The sequence below is a fragment of the Canis aureus genome, chromosome 10, assembly GCF_053574225.1.
Source record: "Canis aureus isolate CA01 chromosome 10, VMU_Caureus_v.1.0, whole genome shotgun sequence".
Taxonomy (NCBI): domain Eukaryota; kingdom Metazoa; phylum Chordata; class Mammalia; order Carnivora; family Canidae; genus Canis; species Canis aureus.
Window position 1 is genome coordinate 40,351,750 of NC_135620.1, and position 12,678 is coordinate 40,364,427.

General features: G+C 37.1%; 1 protein-coding gene across 3 annotated transcripts in view; it reads right to left on the bottom strand.

Annotated features, from left to right (window-relative positions):
* Window positions 1-536: 536 nt before the first annotated feature.
* The window catches only part of SAXO1 (stabilizer of axonemal microtubules 1), a 101,888-nt gene continuing 89,746 nt past the window's right edge, over window positions 537-12,678 (bottom strand). For all 3 annotated transcript variants that reach the window (XM_077912095.1, XM_077912096.1, XM_077912094.1), the window contains one exon: window positions 537-1,934. In XM_077912095.1, the coding sequence (XP_077768221.1) occupies window positions 931-1,934 (1,004 nt within the window). In that variant the 3' untranslated portion in view covers window positions 537-930. The remainder of the gene's footprint in view (window positions 1,935-12,678) is intronic.

The window sequence follows — 12,678 nt, forward strand, 5'->3', positions numbered from 1 at the left end:
TGTCACAAGTCTGGTCACAGCTGTCTTTTTAGGAAAAGCAGATCTAGCCTTAAAAGAAGTATAGGGCAATTTTTCCCAGCTCCAGACACTTAGAAGAACCCACAGGGGTGGAGGAGCTCATAGCCAGGAGGAGCCTGCCAACTACCCAGTTGCCAAGGGTCCCTTTTCCTCTTCCTCACCCTGAAATCAGAGCCAGCACTGGTTTGGGTGTAAAGAGACCCAATAGATCCATGCTCCCCTGGAACTGCTGTAGGATCTCTTTCTCCTCTCTCCACTTCCTGTGACTAAAGAAACTCAAGTCTCATTCAGACAGCACTATCTTGCTCATATGTCATGGTGTGAAAAGGTAGGAAGAAGCCAAACAAAGCAACCCTGGGCAGAGAGAACACAAAATCCAGAATGGGTCCAAGGCACTCCCACCAGTATTGGGATGCAATGGGGGCTATAGTCTGAAATCTCCCCAAAGGTCCCAAGGAACACAGCCCCTTCCCTCCATAGACAGCACTTAAGGGTGAACACATAGACCTGAAGATTCATTCCCCCAAAAATAAAATTTATTCTTTAGCACTTCATACTTGGCAAGGGTTAATTATCATGTCAATTCATACAGTGATTACATCAATAAAATATTTCTGGTTCAGAGAAGAACCCTTGGGACCAACTTTGATTCCATCAACACAAGGTAAGGGACCAAAGTGGGGGAAGAAGCCAAGGGAGGGTTAAGGGGAATACTTAGCCCGTGATTAAATGTCATTTTCGTTGAGTCAAGCGATTCTCATTTTATTCAAGTGTCCTGGAAATGATGAAGAAGACTCTTTTTTTTTTTTTTTTTTTTTTCCATTTTGGGGAATTCTTTTTTGGCCAATGAATAACTCTCAATCACCTGCTTTTAAAAGTATTGTGCAATTTCTAAGTAACCATTTTTAAATATCAGGCTGACACTGCCAATTCCCGCTGGTTAGGGTTTTCTGAATCATCTACAGAAAGACGGCTGTCCTGCTGAGAGCCTGTCTGGGAAACTGGCCTGTATATCCTGTGCCCCAAAGCATCTGTTTCCTCAAAGATGTAGCCAGGGGGCTCAGCGTATGAAGCCAGGCACCTGCTCACATCCTTGGGAGTAAAGCTGATGGTGTATGTGGTCTGGCCCTCCACAGGGATATTTCCTCGGGGGCCCACCCAGGAAGGCTTACAGCTTTTGGTATTGATGGGTGGGTGGGGCACATAGTGGGCCCGCATAGTGGTCAGACAATCCAAGGGCTCAGTGGGAATGTTCAACTGGGGAATGGGCTTGACTAGCTCTGTGCGCATGCCAGGCCACTGCTTGTAGTCGTCCTTGGTGGTAGTGGAGCCTTCAAAGTGGCCACCCTTCTTGACTGAGAGCACCGGTCGGCAGGACTGAGCTGGGGCACCTTTAGGATATGTGTAATGGGCCTGCACTGTTGTCAGAAGGTCCATCTTTTCTTCAGGAGGGACATAAGTGACAGGAACTTTGGAGAATATCTGGGGTGTGGGCCACGCTTGGTACTTATCTCGAAACTCGGTGGTGTTAGAGAAAGTCGTGTCTAAACCACAGGACCTGGCTGGAGGTTTCAAGCTCTTGGTTGGCTCTCCCATCAGGCCCCGGTAGGATTCTTTGTGGGTGGTAAGGCTTTCAAAGGGGATTTCACAGGGTCTGAACTTCTCTGCTTCATACACAAAGCGCTTCTCCATAGGGTGGGCCACATAGCTCATCTTGTAATTAGTCAGATCCTCCAGCGGTATGTTACAGAGCTTGGGCATGGCCAGAGGCTTACAGCTCATGGTGTTCACTAGGCCCTTTACAGAATAGTCATCCTGGTGTGTAGTTCTACTATCAAACCTGGTTGATGCTGGCCGGTAATGGTGTTCTGGACGAAGCAGCTCTCGTCTTGGTTGGTTCCAAGGTAAGTAATCAGCTGAAAATAAAGCAGAAGTGGTAATTACTTATAAATCAAGGCCACTTAACCTACATGTATTCTAAAGGTCCCCAAAGCCTTAAGCCAGTCTCCAGGGAGATGGTCCTTGAAACAAAGGAAGACTAGAGTAGATCCCTTCACTGCCTCAACACTGGGCTTCATACTTCAACTTTATAGGATTTGCAAGTGAGTATGCAGAACAGATATATTTATAGGAGTCTCATCATAACCCACAATGCTGCATGCAGGGATTTTAGAGAGTCCACAGCTATGGGAGGATCTAAGGATTTGATTCCAGCTGAGGAGTCAACCACCAGTGTACCTTGATCCAAGAATAGTTCTGTTCCTCTATGGGGGAGGTGCCCACTCTGAATCAGCACAGAAAGAGAAGATGCACATGGTGTAGTGAGAAAGGGGATTCACAAGTCACCACTGGTGGGCCACCAGCCAGACCAAGTAGACCTCTCTTTTCAACCTTGGGGTGACCATGATTGTATCCCTATAACCCACACATTTAACCCACATAAATCAAACATGCTGGCCCCAAGGGAATAAGGCATTGCATTGGCTGGTGAGAGAACAGCAGCTGCCACCTGCATAGAGATTATCATGTGATATCTTAATATCTTAATATTCTTAATACTTCCTATATTAACTCATTTAACCTGTGGACAGGTCTAATCAGGTGCTTTCAATATGCCCATTTTATAGATGCAGAAGCAGAGACACAGAGAACTTAGGGAACTTGCCCAAGGTCACTTGGCTAGAAGTGAAAAAGAAGGGCTACAAATCAGGATCCAAAATCCATACTCTGTACCCACTCCACTATCTGATTCTGACAATCAGAGAACACTATATACCAGCTAACTGTGCTAAGGGATTTCCATACATGACCTTGTTTCATCTTACCATAACCCTTTGTGATGAGTATAATTATCTCTATTCTACAGATTTTAAAGAGCAGGACTCAGAGAGGCTAAGAAATTTTTCTTAAAGTCACATGGCTAGGAACTTAAGAATTGGGATTTAAACCACATGATTGACTCCAAAGTCATGCTCTTCTGGCAGCCTATAATACAGTTAGGAGCACCATACATTTAGAGAGAATAAAGACTAATAAAGACTAATGAAAAATAATCAGAGAATTTTTGCAGAAGAATAATTTCAGAATATTTAAAGAATGTAAAGAATCGGTCCATGTATCTAGAGGATATCTGTCTCGAGGGGAACTTTTGCTGTGGGACTGGCATGGCCAAGATAATGTGAGACCTGTACCCAAATAAAAATCTTCCCTAAAGATGATCTCCATGAATCCTGGAGGTTTTGTCTTCAAATTGCACTAGGATCCTTTTAAAGTAACTTCCCCACACAAATCCAAGGACAGCTTTGAAACTAAAAATCAGCAAACTGTACCATCCAAACACCTCGATACTGGTTCCATAATGCTGGGCTCCCACCCAGGTCCTACATTGCCCCCATTGTGTCCATAAATTACCAGATCTAAAAAGTAACCAATATGAAATTCTAGTAAACACTCTGAATCTGAAGGGAGTTCTCCTGCTTACAGCTTTACAAACATTAGAAACAAAAGCAGCTTCTAAGGAGCCTTGGTTATATATAGCCAATATCAGTGGAGTCCATAGGTACACTTTTTAAAAACACCTTTACTGAGATCTAATCTGTATAACACAAAATGCACCATCTTACATTTTTTTAATTATTCAGTAACTTTTACAGAGTTGTACAATCACCAAAATCCAGTTATAGAACATTTCTACCCCAAAAATATCAACCAAGCCCACCTACAGTTAATCTTTAGGGCCATCACCAGCAACCACACAATCTGCTATTGGTCTCCATAGGTGTGTCTTTTCTGGACATTTTATATAAATATAATGGCACAATATATAGTGTTTTGCATTTGGCTTTTTTCATGTAACATAACAATCAAGATTCATCCTTGTTGCAGCATGTAATAGTTCACTCCTTTTATTGCTGAATCATATTACATCATATGGATATACCAAATTTTGTTTATTTATTCAACAACTGGTGAATATTTGGGTTGTTTCTACTTGTTGGCTATTGGGAAAATTTCTGTTCTGAACAGTCATAGCCAGGTCTTTGTATGAATATATATTTCATTTTTCTTAGGTATATACCAAGAGAAGAATTGCTAGGTTATATGGCAAAACTATTTTTAACTTTTTAAGATTGTACAAACTTTTCCAAAGTGGATGTACCGTTTTACATTCTCATCAGCAATTTGTGAAGGTTCTAATTCCTCCACATCTTTATCAACACTTTTTTTTTTCATTAGAGACACTATAGTAGGCATTTAGTGGTATCCCACTGCAGCTTAATTTACATTTCCCCAATAATTCATGATGGTAATAGAAAGAAACACAGGAATATGTCCCAAAAGAAAGAACTAGACAAAAACCACAAAAAAAAAAAGAACTAAACAAAACAGAGATAAGCAACATGTCAGATAGAGAATTCAAAGTAGAAGTCATAAAGATATTCACTGGACCCTAGAGAAGAGTTTTCAGTGAGAACTTAAGTAAAGAGACAGAAAATATTTTTTAAAAAACTAAAAAGAAACAATCACAGCTGAATACATAACTGAAATTAAAAATATACCATGGGGGCACCTGGGCAGCTCAGTGATTCAGCATCTGCCTTCGGCCCAGGTGGTGTTCCCAGGGTCCTAGGATTGAGTCCTACATCAGGCTCCCACAGGGAGCCTACTTCTCCCTCTGCCTATGTCTCTGCCTCTCTCTCTCTGTCTCTCATGAATAAATAAAATCTTTTTTTAAAAAAAGATTAAAAAATATATATACCACAAAGTAATCAACAACAGATTAGTAATCAACAATAGAATAAGTATCTTATTCTTATAGGTCAATAATCTGGGAGGTAGGGTAATGAAAGCAACAAAGCAAAACGCAAAGAGAAAAGAGAATATTTAAAAATGAGGATAAGTTAAGGAACATCTGCAACATCATCGAGCATAATAAAGTTAACACTACTGAAGTCCCAAGAGAAGGGAAGAGAGATAAGGGGGTGGAAAATCTATTTGAAGAAATAATAGCTGAAGGTTTTCCTAATCAAGGGGATGAAATAGACATCCCAGGTTCAGGAGGCACTGAGAGCCCCTAACGAGATGAACCCAATGAGGTCCACATCTAGACATATAACAGTTAAAATCTCAAAGATTAAAGATAAAAAATCTTAAGAGCAGCAAGACAAATCAGTTATATACCAGGGAAACCCCATAAGATTGTGAGCTGATTTTTCAGCAGAAACTTTGCAGGCCAGCATGGCATGATATATTCAAAGTACTAAAAGGATAAAACCTATAATCAGGAACACTCCACCTAGCAAGGCTATCATTCAGAACTGAAGGAGAGAAAGAATTTCCCAAACAAACAAAAGGTAAGAGTTCATCACCACTAACCTAGACTAACAAGAAAGGTTGAAGTGACTTCTTTAAGTGGAAAGAAAGTGCTACAACTAGAAGAAAATTATGAAAGGAAAAAAATTCACAAGTAAAAGGAAACATAGTAAAGGTAGTATATTAATCACCTATGATGCCAGTATGGAGGTTAAAACACAAAAGTAGTAAGACCAATTATATCCACAAAATACTAGTCAAGGGATACACAAAATAAAAAGGTGTAAAATACGACATCAAGTACATAAAATGTAGGTGGGGAAGCAAAATTTAGTGCTTTTAGAATGTATTCAAACAAGTGATCACCAATTTAAAATTGGTGTATAGCCAGCCATACACAGAGGAGGTTGTATATGGACCCAATAATAACCATAAGCCAAAAACTTATAACACAAAAAAAATAAGGAGTAAGGAATCCAAGCATAGCACTAAAGAAAGAAAGCCATCATGCCACAAGGGAAGAGAACAAACCACAAGAGAAGAAGAAAGGAATGGAATTACAAAAACAACCAGAAAACAATTAACAAAATGGCAATAAGTAGATCCCAGGACCACCAGTGGATTCACAGGTGAATTCCACCAGTTAAGAAGAGCTAATACCTATTCTCAAACTATTCCAAAAAAATAGAAGAGGAAGAAAAGTGTCTAAACACATTCTATGAAGCATTACCCTGATACCAAAACCAGACAAAGACACTATGAAAAAACCCTGATGAACACAGGTACAAATATCCTGAACAAAATATTAGCAAGCCACATTCAAAAATACGTTAAAAGGATCATTTGCCATAATCAACTGGGACTTATTCCAAGGATGCAAGGATGATTCAATATTCACTAATCAATCAACATGAAACACCATATCAACAAAAAGAATAAAAACCATATAATCATCTCAAAAGATTTTTTTTTAAAAAAAGCGTTTGACAGTATTCAACATCCATTCATGATAAAAAAAAATACCTCAACAAAGTGGGTTTAGAAGGAACATACTTCCCTCATAAATACATACATATATAAAGCCTATATATGAAAAATCCACAGTTAACATCATCTTCAATGGTGAAAACCTGAGAGATTTTCCTCTAAGACCAGGAATAAGAGAAGGATGTCCACTCTTTCACTTTTATTCAGCATTGTACTGGAAACCCTAGTCCCAGCAATCAGACAAGAGAAAGAAATAAAGGGTATCCAGATTAGCAAGGAAGAAGTTAAATTGTCATTATTTGCAGATGACATAATACTATACAAAAAAAAATCCTAGATTCCACCAAAACTACTAGAATAAATGAATTCAGTAGAGTTAGAGAAAACAAAATTAATACACAGAAATAAGTTGTGTTTCTATACAGTAATAACAAAGTAGCGAAAAAGAAAAATTAAAACAACATTATTTACAAGTGTGCCAAAACAAATAAAATTCCTGGGCAGCCTGGGTGGCTCAGCGGTTTAGCGCCACCTTCAGCCCAGGGCCTGACCCTGGAAACCCGGGATCAAGTCCCATGTTGGGCTCCCTGCATGGAGCCTGCTTCTCCCTCCGTCTATCTCTCATGAATAAATAAATAAAATCTTTTTTTAAAAATTCCTAGGAACAAAATTAACTAAGGAGGTCTTTTAACAAAAGACCTGTACCCTGAAAAGTATAAAATACTGATGAAAAAAATTAATGACACAAATGGAAAGATATTCCATGGATTGGAAGAATATTGTTAAGATGTCCATATTACACAAAGTAATCTACAGATTCAACACAATCTCTATCAAAATACCAATAGCGTTTTTCACAGAACTAGAACAAATAATCCCACAATTTGTGGGGAACCACAATGCAAACCCAAACAGCCAAAGCAATCTTGAGAAAGAAAAAGGCTAGGGACCCAGCCAGAAGTGGAGGCATGGTGTGTGAGGGTAGTGCCTGGCTCGTGGTTGCTGCCCAGTACTTGTTGGAGCGAAGAACAAGAGCACAGAGTGGACAGAGTGGACATGGGAAGAGAAGAGGCGAGCTAAAGATGAAGATGCCTATTATTTTGAGATCTACTCACACTGCTGAATATACATCTGATTTATTATGAGAGCTGTATGGAACTCCATGAAGACACCTTCCACAGTTTACTAGTTGATTTCTGGACTAGTCTCACCCAGGCTGCCCCCCAAACCTACCACTTGCCGCCATGAATGACATTGCAGTAAACATGTATGTCACTTTACAAAGTTATGAGAGAATTGCTTTGTGATTTCCTAGGTTTGGTAATGCTGTCCCAGGAGATATGCAGGTAGGTAATTTATTACTTTGCCTAAGAAGTGGTAGATTAGTCTTCAAGAGTGGCTGTAACAGTCTTCACTGTTACCACATGTTATGAAGCTACAGCATTGGACATGACCCAGCTTTCTGATGTTTGCTAATATAACAAGTACAAATTGTTCTCTTGTTTCAATTTGAACTTGTTTGGTTACTCATGAGGTTTTGAACATCTTTCTTATGCTAATTAGTCTTTATCTTTCTTGTATAAAACCACAGTCTGCCTATTTTCCTGTTGGTTTACCTTATATTTTCTTGCTGCTTATCTGCATACACATTGACAATATTAGTTTATTGTTGTTTTGGGGAATGGCAAATATCCTCCAGTTCTGTCAGCTGTCTACTAACTTACCATAATGTCCTTTACTTATCAGACATCTTCAACCTAACAAAATATTGATTGGGAATGAAATGAATTTTTAGAATAGTTTAGGAAAAAAAAAACAAACATAGTCATATTAAGTTATAATCTACAAGCATGGACTGTCTCTCTGTTATTCATATGATTTCAAATATCCTTTGAGTTTTAAAGTTTTGTCTTTGGAAATCCCAAGTATTTTTATTCTTGTATAGTTAATTTTCAGATATTTCATAGCTTTTGTTTCTATTTTGAGCGATGTATTATTATAACTGATCTTGCATCCAGCACAATTGCAAGATCCCCTTAATAGTGTTAACAGTTTGTGATTAAGCCTGCCTTTGGATTGACTATTTTTGTCTTAGGCAGACTCGAATGCCATTTAGTAAACAGAGAAACACGAAAAGACTTGAACAAAATAAAAAGTTCATTGCTTATACACACACACACACACACACACACAAGGCTAAAAGAGAAACATGAAAAGACTTGAACAAAATAAAAAGTTCATTGCTTATACACACACACACACACACACACAAGGCTAAAAGAGAAACATGAAAAGACTTGAAAATAAAAAGTTCATTGCTTATACACACACACACACACACACACACACAAAAGGCTAAATCTATCACAATTCTAGATTTCAAGATTACTACAACACTATAGTGTTCAAAACATTTTGGTACTTGCACAAAAATAGACTCACAAATCAATAGACAGAATTCAGAGCCCAGACATATATATACATGATGAATTAATCTATGGCAAAGGAGGCAAGAAAATGCAATTGGAAAAAGACTCTTTCCAATAAATGGTTCTGGAAAACCTGGATAGCTACACGCAAAACAATGAAACTGGACCACTTTCTTAAATCATATACAAAAATAAATCAAAATGGATTAAACACCAAAATGTGACACCTCAAACCATCGAACTACTAAAATATAGGCAGCAATCTCTTGAACAAATTAAGGACGATTTTCCTGGATCTGTCTCCTCAAGCAAGGGAAACAAGATCAAAAATAATCTCTTGAGACAAAATCAAACTAAAAAGCTTTTGTACAGCAAAGAAGACCATCAATAAGATGAAATGGTGACATACAGAATAGGGGAAGATATTTGCAAATCATATTTCTGATAAGAGATTATTATCCAAAATATATAAAGAACTCATACAACTCAATAGCAAAATAAACTCAATTTTTAAAATGGGCAGAGGACCTAAATAGTCATTTTTCCAAAGAAGACATATAGATGGCCAAGAGACACATGAAAAGTTGTTCAACATCACCAATCATTAGGGAAACGCAAATCAAAACCATAATAAGATATTACCTCACACCAGTCAGAATGGCTAGTATCAAAAATACAAGAAAAACCAAACGTTGGTGAGGATATAAAGAAAAAAAGGTATCTTTGTATACTGTTGGTGGAAACTCAACCAAATTAAGTGAATTGATGCAGTCACTCTGGAAAACATTATGGAGGTTCCTCAAAAATTTTTAAATAGAAATATTACATGATCCAATAATTCCATTCCTGGGTATTCACCCAAAGAAAATAAAAACACTAATTTGAAAAGACATGTGCATCCCTATGTTTATTGCTTTACTTACAATAGCCAAAATATGGAAGCAACCCAAGTGTCTGCTTATAGATGAATGAATAAAGATACCAGGGGTATATATACAGTGGAATACTACCCATGAAAAAGCATGAAATCCTGCCACGTGTGAAAACATGGATTAACCTAGAGGATATTTCACTAAGTGAAATAAGTCAAAGACAATACTATACGATTTTGCATGTACATGGAATCTGAAAAACAAAACAAACAACAAAAACCAGACTCTTAAATACAGAGAACTGGTGGGTTGCCAAAAGGGTAGTGACTTGGGAAAATGGGTGAAGGAGATTAAGAAATACAAACTTCCAGTTATAAGTCACAGGGATGCAAAGTATAGTGTAGGGAATATAGTTCATAATATAATATACTTACCATGATGAGAATTTTATAATGTATATAATTATTGAATCACTATATTATACACCTGAAATTAATTTATTATATATCAACTGTATACTTCAATTAACATTAAAAAAATTTTTAAGTAACAAACAATGTTGAATACCTCTGCATGTGTTTATTAGCCATTCATATGTTCTTTTTTGGTAAAATGTCTTCTCAAGTTATTTGCCCATTTTTTTAAATTGTCATCTTACTATTAAGTTATGTCTTATTTGCATATTCTGGATACACATCTTATACTAGATAAGTGATTTATAAGTATTTTCCCCCATTTATCACTTATGGCCTTATTTTCTTAATGGTGTCTTTTGAAGCACACAGAAGTTTTAAATTTTTATAAGATGAAATTGTTTTTCCTGTCTTAGTCTAAAAGGTTTATAGTTTTGGCTCTTATTTTCAGGTCTCTGATCATTTCTGATTCTTGAGTATGATGTGAGATAAAAGTCTAAGTTCATCTATTTGCATGTGGACATTCAATTGTCCCAGTATCATTTGTGCAAAAAGACAAAATTCTAGCAATTGGTTTATTTCAATTTAATATATAAATTTTAGGATCAGCTTGCCAATTTCTGAGCGGTGGGAACAGTGTTGGGACTTTGATAGGAATAGCATTGAATTTTTAGATCAACTTGGGAGCAACTCTATTTTAATAGTATTGTATCTTCTAACCCATATACATGGATTGTCTCACCATCTAGTTACGTATTTCTCTCAGCAATGTTTTTGAAGTTCACTGTATGAGTCTTACACTTCTTTTTCAAAAAAATATCCCAAATATTTTATTAATTTTGAAGCTATTGTGAAGAGAACTTTTTTCTTCTTAGTTTCATATTCAGGTGGCAAATATTAATATACAGAAATACATTACATACATTAATCCTTAGGATTATCTGCATACAGGATTATATTGCCTGAGAATAAAGACAGTTTTGTTTCTTCCTAATTTAGATGCATTGATTTATTTTTCTTGCACTATGTAACTGTCTATGATCTCTAGTACAATGTTGAATGGAAGGGGTGAAAGCAGACATCTAGACTGATCCCAGTCTTGGGGTGGGGGGAAGCATTCAGTCTTTCTGCATTAAGTATGATATAGACTATCGGGTTTCCTGTGGATGCCCTTTAGCAGGCTGAGGAAGTTTCCTTCTAATGCTAGCTTGTTGAGAGATTGTATGGTTATCAGATACTGTCAAATATTTTCTATGTGTCTATTAATCATGTTGTTTTATCCTTTATTAATGTGTTATATTAATTGGTTTTCTGATGTGAAAACTACCTTGCATTCCTGGTATAATCCTTATGGTTTTATAATTATCTGTTCTTTCATTGTTTTTTAAAATAGAAAAAGTAGATGCTTACCTACGTAATTACCTTTACTATGGTTTTATGATTGTTCTTTCATTATTTTTTAAAATAGAAAAAGAGTATATGTTTACCTACATAATTACCTTTACTAGTGCTCTTTATTTCTTTATGTGGATTTGTGTTACCATTCAGACTTAATCCAGGCCAAAAGACTTCCTTTTTATTTCTTGTAAGACAAGTCAGCTAGCTACAAATTCTCCTAGTCTTTATCTGGGAATGGTTTCCAACAGTTTGACTATTATATGACTAAATATAGGTCTCTATTTATTCTATTTGGACTAGGCTTCTTGGATATGTAGATTAATATTTCTTCTGCCCTTTTCTTCTTCTGGGGTTCTCATCATGAGTATGTTGGTATAGCTGATGATATCCCACAAGTCTGAGTTTTTATTTTTCTTAAATTTTTTCCAGTTCTTCAGATTGGATAATATTCGTTGATTTATGCCCAATTTTACTGATTCTTTCTTCTGCCAGTTCAAATCTGGTGTTAAGTCCCTATAATTCTTTTATTTTGTCCTTTCAACTCCAGTGTTTTCACTTGATTTTTATGGCTTCCTTTTATTGGTATTCTCTGATAGGAAAATTGTTATAATATTTTTATTTCTTTAAACATGGTTTCCTGGGGCACCTGGGTGGCTCAATCAGTTAAGCGTCCGAGTGTTGATTTCTGCTCAGGTCATGATCTCACAGGGTCATGAGATAAAGCCCTGCGCTGGGCTCTGTGCTGTGCATGAAACCTCCTTAAGATTCTCTCTGCCTCTCCCTCTGCCTCCATCCCTTAACATCCATCCCCACTCAGTCTCACACAGGTGTACATGCTCTCTCTCCCTCTAAAAAAATGAGAATTAAAAATAAACGTGGTTTCCTATTGTTCTTTATTTATAATAAGTACTTTAAAATATTGTCTGCTAGGTCTAATATCTGGGCCTTTTCAGAGGTAGTTTTTATTGCTGCTTTTTTTACCCTATTCATAGATTATATTTCCCTGTTTCTTTTTATGCCTTATAATTTTTTGTTAAAACCTCAACAGGGGGTATCCCTGGGTGGCTCAGGGGTTTGGTGCCTTGCCTGCCTTAGGCCCAGGATCCTGGAGTCCCGGGATCAAGTCCCACATCGGGCTCCCTGCATGGAGCCTGCTTCTCCCTCTGCCTGCGTCTCTCTCTCTCATGAATAAATAAATAAAATATTTTAAAAATAAAAAATTTTTTAAAAAACCTCAACAGGGACACC